Source organism: Phaenicophaeus curvirostris, chromosome 2 (assembly GCF_032191515.1).
Source record: "Phaenicophaeus curvirostris isolate KB17595 chromosome 2, BPBGC_Pcur_1.0, whole genome shotgun sequence".
In the NCBI taxonomy this organism is placed as follows: domain Eukaryota; kingdom Metazoa; phylum Chordata; class Aves; order Cuculiformes; family Cuculidae; genus Phaenicophaeus; species Phaenicophaeus curvirostris.
In genome coordinates, this window is record NC_091393.1 from 31,770,745 (window position 1) to 31,787,493 (window position 16,749).

The 16,749-nt window shown below is 36.0% G+C and overlaps 1 protein-coding gene across 1 annotated transcript in view; it reads right to left on the reverse strand.

The window, feature by feature from the left end:
- LOC138717797 (activating signal cointegrator 1 complex subunit 3) overlaps window positions 1-16,749 on the reverse strand; it is a 277,866-nt gene that overhangs the window by 222,268 nt on the left and 38,849 nt on the right. Inside the window, exons 5-7 of the mRNA XM_069851636.1 lie at window positions 4,026-4,146; window positions 1,259-1,466; window positions 347-491 (exon numbers count right to left, since the gene is read on the reverse strand). Of these exons, the coding sequence (XP_069707737.1) occupies window positions 347-491; window positions 1,259-1,466; window positions 4,026-4,146 (474 nt within the window). The remainder of the gene's footprint in view (window positions 1-346; window positions 492-1,258; window positions 1,467-4,025; window positions 4,147-16,749) is intronic.

Genomic DNA, 16,749 nt, shown 5'->3' on the forward strand with positions numbered 1-16,749 from the left:
CTATTTCATTAAATTTCAAAAGGCATTCAATCTAGAATTTCATAAAGCATTCATTTTGCTAAAGTCAATTTAATAGTTCAAAAAAGATAGAAAAATAGTATTTTAATGATTTAAGTGACCGTAGAAATAAAAATAAACACATCAGTTGAAAATGAGATCACTTATAGAGCCAAAATAAAAGCAGAATATATAAAAATGTGTAAAACTGTGCAAAGAGGCAATGCTTCATATATTGGATTCTGAGAGATTCTCCTTCATATAAGGGAACAAAGGGAAGCCTACTGCAAATTATTCACTGGGAAATACTTACATACTGTTCAAGAAGGGTCCTGCACCAAACACATACCTTTGCACCCCCAATGAATGCTGATGTTTTCACAGCTTCAGCTCGGGAATCGTAAACATGTGGATAACGTATTTTTTCAAAGTCCATCATCTCTCTCTGTCTACCCAGGACTGGCATGCTTCTAGCATTCAGAAGTGCTAGTTCTCTGTGAGCAGAAAAATAAGTGCTGTAATTCTGCCCATTTTAGGCAGCCATCAAAAAATATATCACGTGAATATATTCACGTGAATATATTCACGTGAGAGCAAAAGTTGTGGAAATTTAAGGAAGAAAGCATTGCATACAATAATTACCACAATTTTACATTGTTTTTCTCTGGCATCAGTTAAAGCAAGTCCTTATAACACAATGTTTAGATAAAAATCAAAAGTGCAATCCTATAAATGCAAGGCTTCCTAAATACAGTACTGCCTCTTTTTAAGCAATATAGCAACAGGTATTCAGTTAAATACCACTCTCACTATATTTTTCTCAATACGAAATACAACAGCTTATTTGCTCTTCATCCTCTCCTCCCCTCCTCCCACTACCTTTAGCTGACAATGCGGAAAATAGTACCCATTAATCTTGAGAGGAAAAAAAAGATAGTTCTGATAGATTTGATAGATTTAGTACAGACTTCATAAATCTTAGGCAAGTAGTGTGTATACAGGAACTAAGAAAGATAGCCTACCCCTCTAATCTGCATCTCCAGCCCACACAGATGAGATTAAGAAGATTCTCATTAAGCAGATCACTGCTTTCTTTCACTGAAATTAGGTTTTCATACCAAAAAAATTTCTACACTTGTAATAAAACGTGACTTGAAATCAGAATCACCTAATCACCAAAGCAAACTAAAAGAAAATAAACTATTATGATACAGTAGAAACAGCTATTAAACCAGAAGCATTTCTCAACTTCTGGCATTACCTTTGCATCCGCAGCTCTTTGGGGTCAAAGCACATTAGTCCTTCTCCAGAAACTTCTACATCTTCCCCAGCTTGTTTTTCTTTTCTGGCATTTCGTTTTTCTTCCCGACGAAATTGTTTCATTAACAGCTTTTCTTGTTCAGACTGAATTGTAACTTGACAACCATAATTGGGCTTAGCATTTTCTCCTATAAACTTCTTGCATTGTTCTGCAATAGGATAACAGGTAGGATAACAGGCATCTCTCTAAGTACTGGATTTCATCTTTGTTTTCCCCAGTTCTCTTCAAAGGTTTGTTTTTGTACGGGTTGTGTTTTGTTTGGGGTTTTTTGCGGGGGTGTGGTAGGAGATTTATCTAGATGTCCATATAGCAGTTACCCTCATGAAATCTAACAAAAAGTACCAGCTTGTGACCCAAAGGTAGGATGCTTAAAATTAGCATGGTTAAGCAAACCAAAATTCTTCAACTCAAATCAAGAGGACTGGCCAGCAGCAAAAGGAATGGCTTTTTCCTTTCCTATATTTATAATTTCATCAACAGTGGAAATGCCACTTATCTCTCCTCTTACATGTATGCACTTATGAATAGAATAGTGTGAAAAGAGATTCAACAGACTGGGGTTTTTTAAACAACCTCCTCACATAACAATCAGTATATATTTACTAGATAACATGACGGTATTTTCCCTAAGCAAGTGAGAAAAGAAACCTCATTCTACGTAAGTGCAAGGACTCCTTCCCTTTATGTGGAAAACAGCATGATTGTATCAAGAAGTATTGAAATCACAGAGAAATTACAGTAAGTAATTAATCTAGGAGAACAGGGAACCAGAAGAAGCACAGTCACCAAAGCCATTACTGGCCAAAATCAAAGACACAACCAAGTCTTTTACATGCAGTTGGGTGGAGAGATTGGTTTTCGCTTTATCAGTGGTTTAAAACTTCTATTTTCAAACTGCTGCAAACAGTTTTTTAGTTTATATATTTCACTGAATATTATATATTTAATTAAATATACTCAATTAAATACGTTTCATACGTACTTTTGCAGGCAAACTCTGAAGCCAAAAACTTGAAACCTTTTTTTCATTAAATAAACTCACTAGACTGATATTTTGAACATTTTGTGCCACTTAGTTTTCGCCTACAGTAACAGTGAAATTCTTACCTCCCACAGCATGCATACTGGATAAGGTGACTATAACTTGTTAAATAGCATTGAAAAATATTCTAAGAAACTGTCAAAATGTCCCCATTAATACCATCGTGTCTGTGGCTTTAACTCGTATTAAAAGGGGACAAAAATGGATGCCATTTCCTAACTAAATTTAATTCAGACTCAACACACCAGGGCATAGAATTGTAACTTGATTTGTCTGATAAGCACAACAATCACCTTTACTGCCATGGAAGTAAATTACATAAGAAGTAGTCAAATAATACAGCATGTCATAAAAATGCAGTACACGTACAGTTTCTTGACTTGTACTTATTTCAAGACACAAATTACTCAAGGTTGACTAAACTTCTGCAGACACAAATTATTCCCTCTCCCAAATGCAATTCTGAAAAGATAAGACTTCAATCCCCATTAGAAATACCATTTTGATCAACTTAAAAGAAAAAAGCCCTATTAAAATTAATAAACAGAACTGCAGGCAGAGCATCTTCAATTTCAGAGAAGATACTCAAATATCATTGACTCCTTTACCAGAGTGAAAGAAGGGTTCTCTCACCAGTGAAAAAAGCATATGAACACCAATGCTCGTGTATTGTCCCAAAAGCACAACGTTGAAAATATTCTTCCTCCACATTCTAGCAGAAATTACTGTAATAGATTTCGCAGATGGCATAATAACGAATTAATTTGTTAAAGCTTCCAAAATACTACTTCTCCTAACTGAGAAGAGACTTGTGTAACTAAAATCTGCACATAGGAGAAAAGTATTATAGTTCAATTTCTAATGAATTTATTGAAAATATTTCATTATTGGATTATTTCAGAAAGGAAAAAACACCAAAGACACGAAACGTTGTCATACTGATAGCAATATATTCCACTTAGTTCTTATCTGTCTGTGATTTCAATTGGTTGTTTTGATGAGTTTAGCCTAACCATCAGCACAGTAGGAGGTGAACTTTTAAACACACGCCTATATAATATTTCATTTAAGATAAAAATATTAAAAAGGGTTTTTTTTGCATTTTAAAATTATTGTAAGGATATATAAGTCCACCATTACCAGCTTCATTAACACTTTTCTAATTCGATACACTGTGATCATGCAATGGGTTGCATGGTGCTATTAGTCTATGCACACAATTTGTCTTCTAAAACCAAAAACTACAGTATAAAAGCTGAACCCCTTCCCCATCCATCCTTAAACTTCACTGCATTTATTTTCAGAAGTGGTTGTGACTTCTTTTTCTCCCTAAGGTCTGCATTTGATGACATACAGAAGTAGAAAGCAGGCAAGAAAGCAGATGAAAAATAACAAAAGATTAACTTATTTCCAGAATAACTCATTAAAATAGACGCAGTGCAATTGGTAATATGTTTAAAAATTAAACATGCCCTTAGACAGTTGAAAAGTAAATAAATACAGGCAATATGTATTTGTTTCCTCTGTATGATGATACCATGATTTCTTTGTCTAAGCCTATTTCAATATGCCCCTCCACCCCTTTTTTGGTTGTTTGAAATACAACCGAACAGTTAGAAAACTACTATTTATCTGGTTTGGAATAAAAATTCTGTAGTCACTCACCTTGCAGAGTCTGGAACTTGTTATCATTTGGACAAGTCAAAGATCTTTCCAGAATCAAAGATCTGTTCTGTAGGAGTTTCTCTATGAGTTCAAAACCTTCAGGGCCTAGCAGTTCAAATAACTACAAAGAAAATAAAGTCATAAGTCATTGTCCAAATTACTGTAAATTTATAATTAGTACTGCAATATTTAATTGCTAGTTAATTACTAGCTAGTAATTTCTACTGCAATTTAAACAAATGAATGAACTTCAATGCTATGTAATTCAACCCCAAAGGCATCATTGCTAGTATTTAGACAGATTCACAATTGCATAAAGGGAAAATAACAGAAAAATTTCAGTTTGAAATATTGAAAATCAGTGAATTTTGCCTTTAAGTAAAACTCCACCTCTCTAGGAGATTCTTGTATAAAATGTTACTCCTGAAGACTAAACTTTACACATCTGTCTTTATCATTACATAAACTATCCTGTAAATTTATTTCTTCACAATCTAAGCAGACAAACCAAGACAACTAAGGCTTTCCCATAAACATCAGATAAATACGAAGTTGTTCTCATTCCAGTGAACAAGAGAGATAGCTTACTGCATTCTCACAGTCATATCACACGTAAAACCCCTCAGATGTGGACTACAGCAAGAATTTAAAGAAAGACAACACTAGGATCAACTTCAGTCTACACTACTTGCACATATAATGCCCTGCGTGTGTGTATGTACAACTCAAACACATGATGTAGGTGACGTACACCAGAGCAGAATTCCATGCCAATAAACACTATTTTGGCCCAAATATTCTCTTAGTTAAATGATTCTTTTACACGTCTTATGAGGAGTGGCTGAGGGAGCTGGGGTTGTTTAGCCTTGAGAAGAGGAGGCTGAGGGGAGACCTTATTGCTCTCTACAACCACCTGAAAGGGGTTTGTAGAGATAAGGGTGCTGGCCTTTTTTTCCAAGTGACAGAGGACAGGACAAGGGGCAACGGCCTCAAGCTCCACCAGAGTAGGTTCAGGCTGGACATCAGAAAAAATATTTTCACAGAAAGTGTCATTGGGCACTGGCGGAGACTGCCCGGGGATGTGGTTGAGTCACCACCCCTGGAGGTATTTAAAAGATGGGTGGATGAGGTGCTGAGGGGCATGGTTTAGTGGTTGATAGGAATGATTGGACTGGATGATCCTGGAGGTCTTTTCCAACCTAGTGATTCTGTGAAATTTTGTACTAGGTTAAACATGGCTCCCTATTTAAAGATCCCTTTTCTACATAACACTGTTTTTAACGGAAAAAAAAAAGCCTAACCAAAATATTTAAAGCAATATGTTATCAATTATCAGATTTGTTCATACTAGAGGAGTTATCTACTGCTTCATAACTAAGGCATTAAGAACTATCACAGAACATTGCGTTTCTGTGACAGTACCATTCTTTATCTTCTCATTTGTTCAGAATCCCCAAAACACGTCAGAGTTTCTTCTATAAGGCTTTCTACCATTTCAGAAAAAAAAATTGACACGCATTGGATTTTTTAAGCATTATTTGCAAAGTAATTAACTAATTAAAAACAACCTGAACTTGTATAACAATAGACACCATTAAAGATGCGCAACTGCACCCTATGGTTACCTCATGAAAACCAGTATGAGATGAAGACCAAACACCACTTGTTGGGAACCAGTTTCAATAAAGTGAATGCCACGTCTGATATCTTTAGAAATAGAACACAATTTGCTTTCTTAAAAAAAAATAATCCTGTCCACTCTAAGAATCACATTTTTTAACATTAATAGCCACATTATCTAAATAATCATGGGCCAAAGTTTATACAAAGTAACCACCTCACTACTGTTATCTATCTTACATGGGAAAGCACGTAAACTCCGTAGTGACAGATTGACAGTATAAATCAAAAGGCAAGAAAGGAAAAATCAGTTGAGCTGCCTTATGCCTACTAGGAGAAATTAAGCCCCAAGGCACAGAAAACATGTGATCATGAAATAAAGTGGCCTTCTTTCGCCAGGACATAGCTGGTAACATAGGCTGAAGGGGCTGAACCAGCTGTAAATGAGTAAAATGCACAACATCCTCCTTCTAAATGCTGATGTAGTCCTGACTGCTGCAGTTTGGACTCATGCCTGTTAGTTCAGCTGGAGGCACAATGCTGAGGTGACTGTTTACTAAAATTACTTTGCATGTTGATTTACAAAAAACAAACACATTACTCGTCACAGGAGGCTATGTCATTTTCTAACATGCAGAACAGGTTTCCTCATGACAGTGTTTGAGGTAACTGTCCTCTACAGAGTACGTCCATGAAGAATAAAACTCCACAAACAGAAGTGAAAGGAAAACAAAGTAACAATTTACGTAAAATGGAAAGCTGCTTAAGAAAGTTATGAGGCAAACCATCAATCCTACTTACTCTTAAACCTCCCCATGTGATGAAGCAATAACCCCCAATGAGCTTCACCTCTCCTTTGGACAAATACCTAGGGTAAGCTGCACAGAAATTCCTAATATATATTTCAGAAAACAAGAACTTCTTCAGAGGTTTTACACTGTTGAGAAAAGAATTTCAGATAAAACATTTTGCTTTTAAACATTTTGCTTTCTGTCCTAGAGAAGAAAAGGCAAATTGAAAAACTGTGATGCACTTCCAGCAACTTAAGTAGTTTAAAGAGTCTAATTACTATGTCTCATTCCAAACAAAATGCTTTCGATTAATCAAACCCAGGAGTTAGCAAGGTCATATCTAATTCAACGGTTCACAGGATGAAATTTCTAGCATTCACATGTCAAGTAGAAGCATTGAATCTAAGGAAAATAAGGCTGGGTACCGTGCTGATGACAGTCTAATGGTAGCTTTTAAAGAAGAAACTACCAGAGTAACATGAAGTTCTTGGAAATATTTTCAACACTTACCTAGCATCGTACATATTCCTACCGTTTGAGCATCTGCTACTCATCTCAAGTGCTCATTCCAAAAAAGGGGACAATAGGGAAATTTATGCTTGAAATAAAGGTGGTGCAGGTCTGGATGGCAGACGTGTTACTGGCACTTAAGCCTGGAACTTGAACGTTGTTAATGAATTCTCATAGCTGATAGAAAAACATTTACAATATGTAACATTGCATGGGGAAAAACAAGTAGTTCTCAAACCAATAGTTACCCAGATTATGACCCTTTCAGGTGAGCAGTCTTTTCTGCTAATATCTGTGAGGGTTCTGAGGGATAATTCTGTACTCAGTGTAGGTGCTAGCATTTCAGATTTCATACGTTATTACATATTCTAGCCTGAAAAGTCTGTTTAAGACCCTGAGAACAAGCAAAGGAAACTGGTGAACATTCATAGTTGCCATTTTATTAAGTTATAATGAGATAAAATAGACAGTGGGCAACAACTGGAGAGACTGTGTGTCAATCAGTGGTTTTTTTGAATATCAGCCAAACTACTACATTCATTCAAGTCAGTAACAGATTTCGCCCAAAAGGCAACACTGACTGCCTTCAAAAATAAAGGTCCCAGATGACTTCAGCTACTACTCAGTGACCATATATGAGTGTGATATACAGTCATTCATGTATGTTTGGATGATTTTTGTATAGACAGTGGTCTTGCAGATAGACAGCAGTCAATCTGCCAAAGCACATTACAAGCAAGAAGCTGAAGCACCATGAGATGCACAACACAGTAAATTATTTCAAGCAAGACTCAGCCAATAAAAGTACATCTTCATTGCTGAACTCACAAGAGTTCAAGAGTCTGAGACTGAAATAAGATTTTACTCTGAATGTTAAATAGCTAATGTTCGCATCTCAATTCTATAAGGCACAATTTACAAGAAGCCTTGGATGTCCTTAGTGTGACCTCAAATATGAGGTACAGAACTGTGAGCGTTATTGTGATGTTATAATCCATCTGCCATAACAAAGGCATTTTCTTGATTTCTGCATCTTCTATAAGATGGGGAGGATCCTATAAATCTCAGAAAATATTTTGTTTTTCCAATGTGAGCAAAAACAAATTGGGAACAGTTCTTGCGCCTTGCTTGAGTCTTAGTATTAAGTACTGCTCTGCAGCAATACATAAAACAGAAACTCAAATTCAGTCAACAAGTGCTTGGTCTCTGTATCTCTCTGTTACAGCCTAACAGTTGGTCTAGGCTACAGAGTACCACCTGCACAACTAACAGCTATGCTTGCACTTAGTGTGTTGTTTTCAAACAATTTTGCTTTACCAGGTACAGTTTTCAAACAGCTGTAAAAGAATCATCTCCATAACATGATCCCAAGTTTGTTCTGTTCTAGTAGCTCCGAAGGAACAGAGATGACTGCTTAATTTAAAAAAATTACAGGGAAAAACCAACATTTTCCTTGGGCTACAGGCTTACTGCAAAAGTGGTCTCGATATAATATCCAAAGGAAGAAAAAGTAAAACAAAAATCAGATTTTCTGTATTTTAGTGTTTCTTACAGGTTAATTAAAACACGACAAGCCAGACAATGCACAATTTCTTACCACTGTTATTAGAAACAGGTATTAGGTGCATGAGAGAGGCATTCAGCTTTCAGATCTCCTTTTTGTTTTTCAAACCTGGTATTTTTGAATACACAACCCAGCACACTAAGTCTACTTATACAGAAATTACCTTCCAATCCTAGGAACCCTTCCCACTTAGCAGACTTGCACAGAGCTTTACAAAGCTCAGCTTAACTGCACCTTCCTCACAGTGGCAAGACATTACAGCACTTTGAAACCGAGCTGCTAATAAACTACATGAATGCAAAATGCATTTCCTCAGTATAGAGGCCAGAGGAGTTTCATATTGAACCTCAGGAACCATGGGGACCAGATACAACAGAATGATGTGCCCACACTATGCATACTGGCATACTCTCTATTGCTGTATCTCTGTATCCATACACCATTATGTAATTTTGCTTCAATTATACACTAGTAGAAATAAATGAATCACAGGAAGAAGAATTCCAAAATGAGTATTAAAACATGGAAATTAATTTCTTAGAAGACTCAGCCTACAGGTACCAGTCAAGACTTACTTTAAATTGAACTGAAATCTAGAGTTAAAACACTGAAATTGATCAGTTACAGTGAAAAAAAAAAAAAAAATAATTATTTTTCTTATAACAAGGCTCAAAAAACAACTACCAGATTGAAAGCATATGCAGATATTGCTTAATTGGCCTAAAAGAGTTGTCATACCTATTTAATCTCTTCAGTATTCTTCTTGTATGAAAAAAAAAAGCATAATCTGTCACAGCATAATTCTAAAATATTTGCTGAAAAGCTTTTACCAACTCCTTTTGCAAATCTGTACTAAAACTGCCTACCATATTCAACAGAGACAGGCACAAAAACGCAAATCAGCCTAATATTTTTAAGTGAAAATAAGTAGACTTAAGAGATAACCACCATCATCAATGTTTTAACACAGACTGATTAGAAACTTGCACAGATGAACTAATTTTGAAAATTTCAAAAACATGGCTACAAGGCAACTTCTAACAACTTTTCTTTAGCCTGAAGACTTTGGTAGTTTGAAATAATGTCAAACCCAGCTACAAAGAGCAGTCTACTGAAATGCCTTTTGCAAAGGAAGCCCTGAAGACCAATTTAAGCATAGAAAAACGTGCTTTTACATGATTTCTTAAACTAGTATTTATCTTTGGGAGTATTCTGCAATCAGCTTTTTATGAATTTCGAAGAAAAAAAATAATCCTAAGATTAGATAATTACTGTACTTGCCACTTTCCTAAGCATAGGAAACAGGCAAATTTGGAATTACTGAATAAGTATTTGAAAAAGTACTAGACAGATGCCTGTGTCCCTACTGTAGTAATACAAATTCTTCTGAAAGAAAAAAAAAAAAATCTATCTAAAGCGGCATAGCTTTAACCAAAGACAACAGATGCCTATTTCATTCTGTAGTAAGAGCTAACAACAAAGTAGATACAGGAGTAAGAAATTCTGACTTTATGGAAACATATATTTATAGAGGAAGTTTCTATATCAGAATCAAACGTCCAAGCCAATCTTTTTAGGGCTGATTATTTCAGATATTATATGGCAGTGGTTGGCATAGCATTCTTTTCTGCAAAAGACAGAATCCTGCAGATATTCTTAAAAGACAGCAATTCCCAAACCTGACCATTTCAGAAGAGGGACTAAGCCAAGTAGAGTTGTTCGCCTCTGGTGCAACATTTCTGCTATCCTGAAGTGTAGCGATAACATAAGAAAATGCCAGAAAGCCAAGTAGCTAGTTCATGTTGCTTGACGGAGGTGGCTGATAAAGAGTACCATGAGACTCTAATATGGAAAACTAGTTTTATCCCAATTAGGACAGCATTTAAGATATCCATGAAAAACTGCCAGACGCAGCTGTCTTCCCTTGGCAACAGGCCAAAAGACCCCATGACTTTGCTCATGTTGACCGGCCCAAGGCTGCCTGCTCAAACACCCTGGGTTGCCATATGGCCAAGTGGGTGAGAAGGAAACAAGACAAGTTTTTCCTGAAACACAGCCTTCTTTATTATTTTAGGTGTTTGTAGAAACGAAGAAAAAGAGTTTCAGATAAGGAAACATTTTTTATCCTAGTTTTTCCAGCAGAAAAAGGTCTATCAAATCACCCAGCACGTACCAGTACACAAGCTAACAAGTTTTAAGTCTCTGCAGCGACTTCCAAATGTGACAGAGAGACAGAAATTTTCAGAGATCTGAAAGGTTAAGTAGAAGGGACTGATCCATATGATTGCCCTCTGTGCCTCCTGCTCCTAACCTCTGTCTCGTTGCAGTCTGAGCATAGCGGCACTCGCACGCACCCGTGAGCCTGCTAGTAATGGACCAGCACATAAGCTTCTTCATTCAGCAACACTGCAGCAGACATGGGCTACTGGACACCACACACTCGTGAGCGGCAGGAAACCTGGCCCTCTGACTTCTGCAGCTCAAGCAGCTGTAGATTTGGAGATTCCTTTGAGGCGTTGCCCTCCTTCCAGCCTTCCAAAAAATGATTTCAAGGAAAGTGATTTTGTGTCTAGTTAATGAGCGAACCTTACTCTTTCAGATGTCATCTGACTGCATTTCTTGCAGAACTTGTAGTTTCTTATGTCTCCTTGTAGATGTGAAAAGAACTCAGCAAAGAAAAAAAAATAAGGAAAAGTTCTATCCACTATAGGCTGGCTTGCTCTAGAAACAGATCTCATTAAGTTTAATGATATATTTAAACTGATTCAGAAGTTATCATGAATAGATCAAGCCTCATATCACCTCAAAGATACAACCAGCTTTCTCTCAGTACAAAAGTGAAGTAAAGAAGTTGACAGGAAAGAGGAAAATTTACTGACAGGAAGGAGAGGGACAGCTCTTAGCACCAGGATGAAGCCTAGCATCTCTTGGCTCTCACTGTGCCTCTTTAATCTTTTCTTAAGTTCTGTCCTCAAAAACCAGCACTCAAACACCATTCAATTTGGTTTCTTATGAAGGGAGACAGCAGGCCTCTGTTTTCACAAAAAGACAAAGTTTCCTATCGTCCTTGGGGTTTCAACAGTCCTTGGACATCCACAGAGCTGTACGCTTCTGATTCTGGTTTAAAAAAAACAAATGAAGACCACAAACAGAAAAGGAGAAAACTGCATCAAAAATAACTGGATTGTTTCCTTTATATGAAAGGGGAGTAGATAAGCTCCATGGTCAAAAATAGCAAAAGCCAAGCTTTTTGTTGCCTGAATATACATTTTTTAGTAATTTTAATAAAAATTACAAAGACAGGAATATGAGCTTGAAAGGCCAGTCTCATGCCAAGTTAGAAGCTTTGATGAGAAGATAAAGATAACACACCACAGGGTGATCCACATATGCCTGCACTTTCCTATAACAGGTAGTGCTTTTATGAACAAGGTAATGGGGAATAAGCTTTATAATGTTAATTTGTTAGGGCTAGAAAGCCCTTTTACTGAACAAAAGGAAGGGACATTTGGATGCTTAAAACCAAATATGTTTTACAAGACAAGTTGCTTTGACATAAAAATATGTAAGGTACACACAATGCATTGGGAAAAAAACAAATAAAATTACATCAACATATCCATTGAAAGTTTCCATGAGGTGTTGCAAATACATAGCAATGAACATTTAAATCAGCTAGTTTTAAATCAAAATGGATGTTAAACAGTAGCTTTAGAACTGTTCTCTCAAAGGAGCTTCACAACAAGAGGTTATCCCACTTCTTCACTGATTTTAACCAGGAAGTAATTTATAAGGACAGCTTGAATTTTATTTTCTTCTACACAAACAACTTCCTATAGTAAACTTGCATGTGACTTACGTTAAGAGACAAACCTAACAAATTAACTTTTAGTAAACAGTGTTAAATGAAAGTAATACAAGGGCAACAGAAATTCAGTCTGTTCTTAGGAAAGTTCCATGGCAAGTCTTCTAAATTGTTCAAAGACAAAAGAGGAGCCATACTGAATTCAAAGAGGTTTGGAGATGAAGTTTTGGAATGACTTCCAGAAGGACATAAGCAAGTAATGACAGGATAGAAAGTAGGAGGAATGTGAACTATTAAATAAATTACTCTGGTTATGAGCACTTCCTTTACTTTATTATGTCACAGATATTTGGAAAAAGTGCTAGATATTGTTTTTCCACATTTTATAACGGAATTCTAAACTATGATACTGAAGCTTGGGATTCATAACCATCTGCAAGCATTCAGACAAGGTTCCTAGATAGGTTTCCTAAATTTATAGCCAGGTTTATGATCACTACTAGATTTGTATGATCACTAGTAGGGCTAGTTGAAGAGATCTCCATGAGTAAAAGATGAACACTTCTGGAAGTCAGAACTTCCATTTCTTTCTGTCATCAAAAATAAGCCATTTATAACTTTAAATGCCTTATAAAGTTTTTAGATAATACTTTAACTATCACTTCAAACTCTGTTCTGTATTGCAAGAAAAGATACCAAATGAATGATGGGTCAGTAATAATGACAAAATATTATCAATAGTAGAAAGTATGTAACAGGTACAGTCCCAATACAATCTATGACAATGCCCTTTACTTAAGACCACTGATAATCTAGCTATGCCGTACATAAAAGTGGATACTGAATATTTATTGAAATACTACTAATAATAATCACCCAATCTTTATTGAATAACAATAACAAATAACAGCAACAACAATAATAATAACACAATCCTGATTCTCACGATCTGCTTAAAGCCCTTATAGGCAACTGAATTTCCATGTCCAAATGGAGCAATTAGGTAACTTGGGCATCTCACAAGGAGACACTGCTCCGCGTTTAACAGTTCTGAGAGTTGATGCTCATGCATATTTCTTTTAACAGTGAAAATTGCTCAGCTACTGCAAAAGCTAGACTAGCACTGGAAACAAGCTTGCATAGAATCTGAAAGTTAACCAAAACTCTTGGTGAGATTTTTCCTTGCTAAGAGGAACAGCCAATATTTACAAAACATTTGTTTTATGCTGCCAGCGTACTGCTATCCCTTCTCTCTGAGGGCACTTTCCTGCAAGCCACAGTCCATTGATGCATCACTCCCACACTAAATATGTTCGTACTACTGCTACGTCTTCGGATCAAGCTAGACTGGCAATTATTTTTTCCTATTTCATTTCCTCAGTTTTCTATGCCTTGTTTAATATGCTATTTCCTATATGGTTGACCCCCTGTGAACCCTTTTCCAATTATTTTTAGCACCTCCTATATACAGTAGTGAAGAAATCATCTTCTGAAACTGTTTTCCCTATCAATAGTCAGTCTATATTAACACATTCTCCGCTTAAGATAAATTATGAAGTGTACTTGTAACACTGAAAAGTATCTGTCAGTGCTTATGACGAAGGTATTAAAGATCTTTACAAAGGGATATAAACATGCAAATGTTGATGTTTTTGAAATATGTTCAGTCAAACCAACATTTTCTGGTTTTGCTTGTTTTGTTCTTTACTTAAATATCTACATACATGGATACACGTCTTTATATTCTCAGCATCTGCGTTTTTTAAAAGAATGTCAATTCAAGTAGCATGTTAGGATATTTAATGTTTAATTTGGTTACTTTGGGTAAAGAGAGTCAATAGACTCCTTATTACAAAATGCCACTTGCAAATCACTTCATTCAACTAATTTCCACAGTTTTGTTTTGTTCTTTAATGAACTTAATGTTAACAAAGAAAGGCTTAGTATTGGCTTCTACATAACAAAAAAGTACCACAATTTTTTTGCCATTCTTCCATGTAGTCTGCACAAACCCGATCTCTACAAAATTTGGTCTTCAATAAACATTGCCAATTAATAAAAGACAGTATTATAACTACCTATATAATATACTGTATTTATATTATGTATGATAGATAGTAATATAAGATGCAATATAAGTACAGAATACTTTTGTTGCTTTTCTGCAGAGTCCATGCCTAGCTCCAGCATGGCATTAACATGCTAAGTTCAGAGGCCTGGAGGACTACAGCATGACAGAAGTATGCTCCAGAGATGCTCAGTTTTGGCATCAAATATCCAAGATTTTCCCTGCATTAAAGTATTTTTGAAAGCTGTTTCACAACATCTTTTTGTTTCTTATGATAAATAACTAAGTAATAAATGTGATTGCTCATAAAAAACAGTTCATACCAAGCTATTTAGTCAAAGTTTTCACGACAAAAATTATGTAACATAACTCTATTTTCCACTTTGAATAAAAAAGATGCAGTACGACTACCCTCTGTTCACATGAGCATTCAGGTTTTGCTAAATGTTTTACAGTTATTACAACATCTGCTTATATCAGTTGTTCAAAACTATTTTATTAACAGTGTAAAATTCATTGGATTAAACTAATTCAAACTATTAAAGGGCAGTTCACTAGCCTGTAAACAGATATGCAGTTCTTATGTGGGGAAAGTCTCATAAAGTCAACAGCAACATAACATTGAAGCCCCTCTAAGTGGCAAATTTTTCCCAAGCCAAGTAGAAATACACACTTGTGCAATCCTATTTTGTAATGTTGGTGGCTGTACATATAAAATATCAGCTATACATAGACAGGGCTTAGAAATCACCTCTGTAAAATAAGTTGAAAACATAAGCACAGACTAAGACAAGTTATAAAAACAAAAACCTTTTGAAATCAAGGACAAGCCTCCAAATTATTTGAATGATGCTAATATCTTATCCTAGAGATTTTTGTCTATGCACTTATACATTTAATTATTATTAGAAAATATTCAGTTTTCCTATTCCTTTCACTTTAAACAATGACATCAGCCATTTCACCGCTGACTTCAGTTTCTGGCTAATTTAATTTTCTCATTCACTAACAAGTTGTACTGTTTACTCATGCCTCAGTACATTATGCTATTTATTATGTTTCAAAAGCGCTTCCCACCACATTTTCTAAGCTTATATACCACAACTATTTCTATTGGCCTCAAGTTCTGCCAAATTGCATTTTGGCATCTCCACTTATTAATGGCTTGAAGAAAACCTGCAGGGAAAACAGCAGCCTTGTGCTGGGGCCTTTAGAGCACCCTTTTTTTCTGTTTCAGATGAGTTAGAAAAGCTGCAGCTGCGAGTCTTAAGCCTCAACAGAAGAGCAGCATCTTATAAAGAAAAGCCAAGCTTTGGCTTTGACAAGGAACAGAGAACCTTCTGGGAGCACTGAAGCACATGCAATTAGACTGATGTGCCGAGACAGTGACAAGTAAAACCGAGTTTCTAATAGCAGAACATTCACGTTTGATATTTGGAGGAGCTAAGCATTTGCAATGTCCAATATTCTCTGCTTCGTAGAATGCCAGATGACGCTTTATGTCATATTTTGCTTAAGAAAAGTACACATCTACTTTCACACCTGCACACTGCACTTTTCAGATGGAGAAGGTCAGCTTGTAACTAGGGGAATGGCTGCACAGCATATGCAAACAAGCTCCACTTGCCTTCTGAGCCAAGCAGAGTATTAGTCAAATATTGAGCCAGAGCTGATTGCACCACGCACAGATAATACAGCCAGTTCTTCTAACGCATCTCTCTTGGAGCCCGCACAGTTTGTCAGAAGAATGATCTCAAAAATAGCACCTGAGCACCACACAAAGTCTGCAAAAAATGAAATGCCAAAGCACTTTTCACAGTCAGTATTATAACGCGAGCTGTGAATAGTTCAGAGCTCTTAATGTAAATTACATCTTCATACTGCTCAGGGACTCACTTTCAATACAGACCTGAGAATTATTAAACTGAATTCAAGTTTAGAAACGAGAAGTAATGTTGCCCAGGTTATCATATTTTTTGATACTAACAGCTAGAACATACAGTTTTTATTTGTAAAATGTAATATTAAAGTTCTGACCATTCTTGAAAGCAAGCGCAAAAAGTAGGTAAATACAGAGACCAAGTGGAGTGTGTGCTATTGACAAACAGCACATTACGTCACTAGCAGGAAACAATATCTTCACACATTTGCTTAGTTTTATTCTGAAGTAGTGTCGTTTTGTGCAAAGCTGATAATGCTCTTCCATTTGCTTACCTGAAGTAGTGAGCAAATATGTGCCACCTGTTGGAATTCAAAATCCTTTTGTAGCTGGTTTGTATTATAAGCTGTTGACCTTTATTTCAATGCCATTTCACAAGTTACATTGGTCTTAGGTTACACTTGAAAAAATGTAAACGTTCACATAA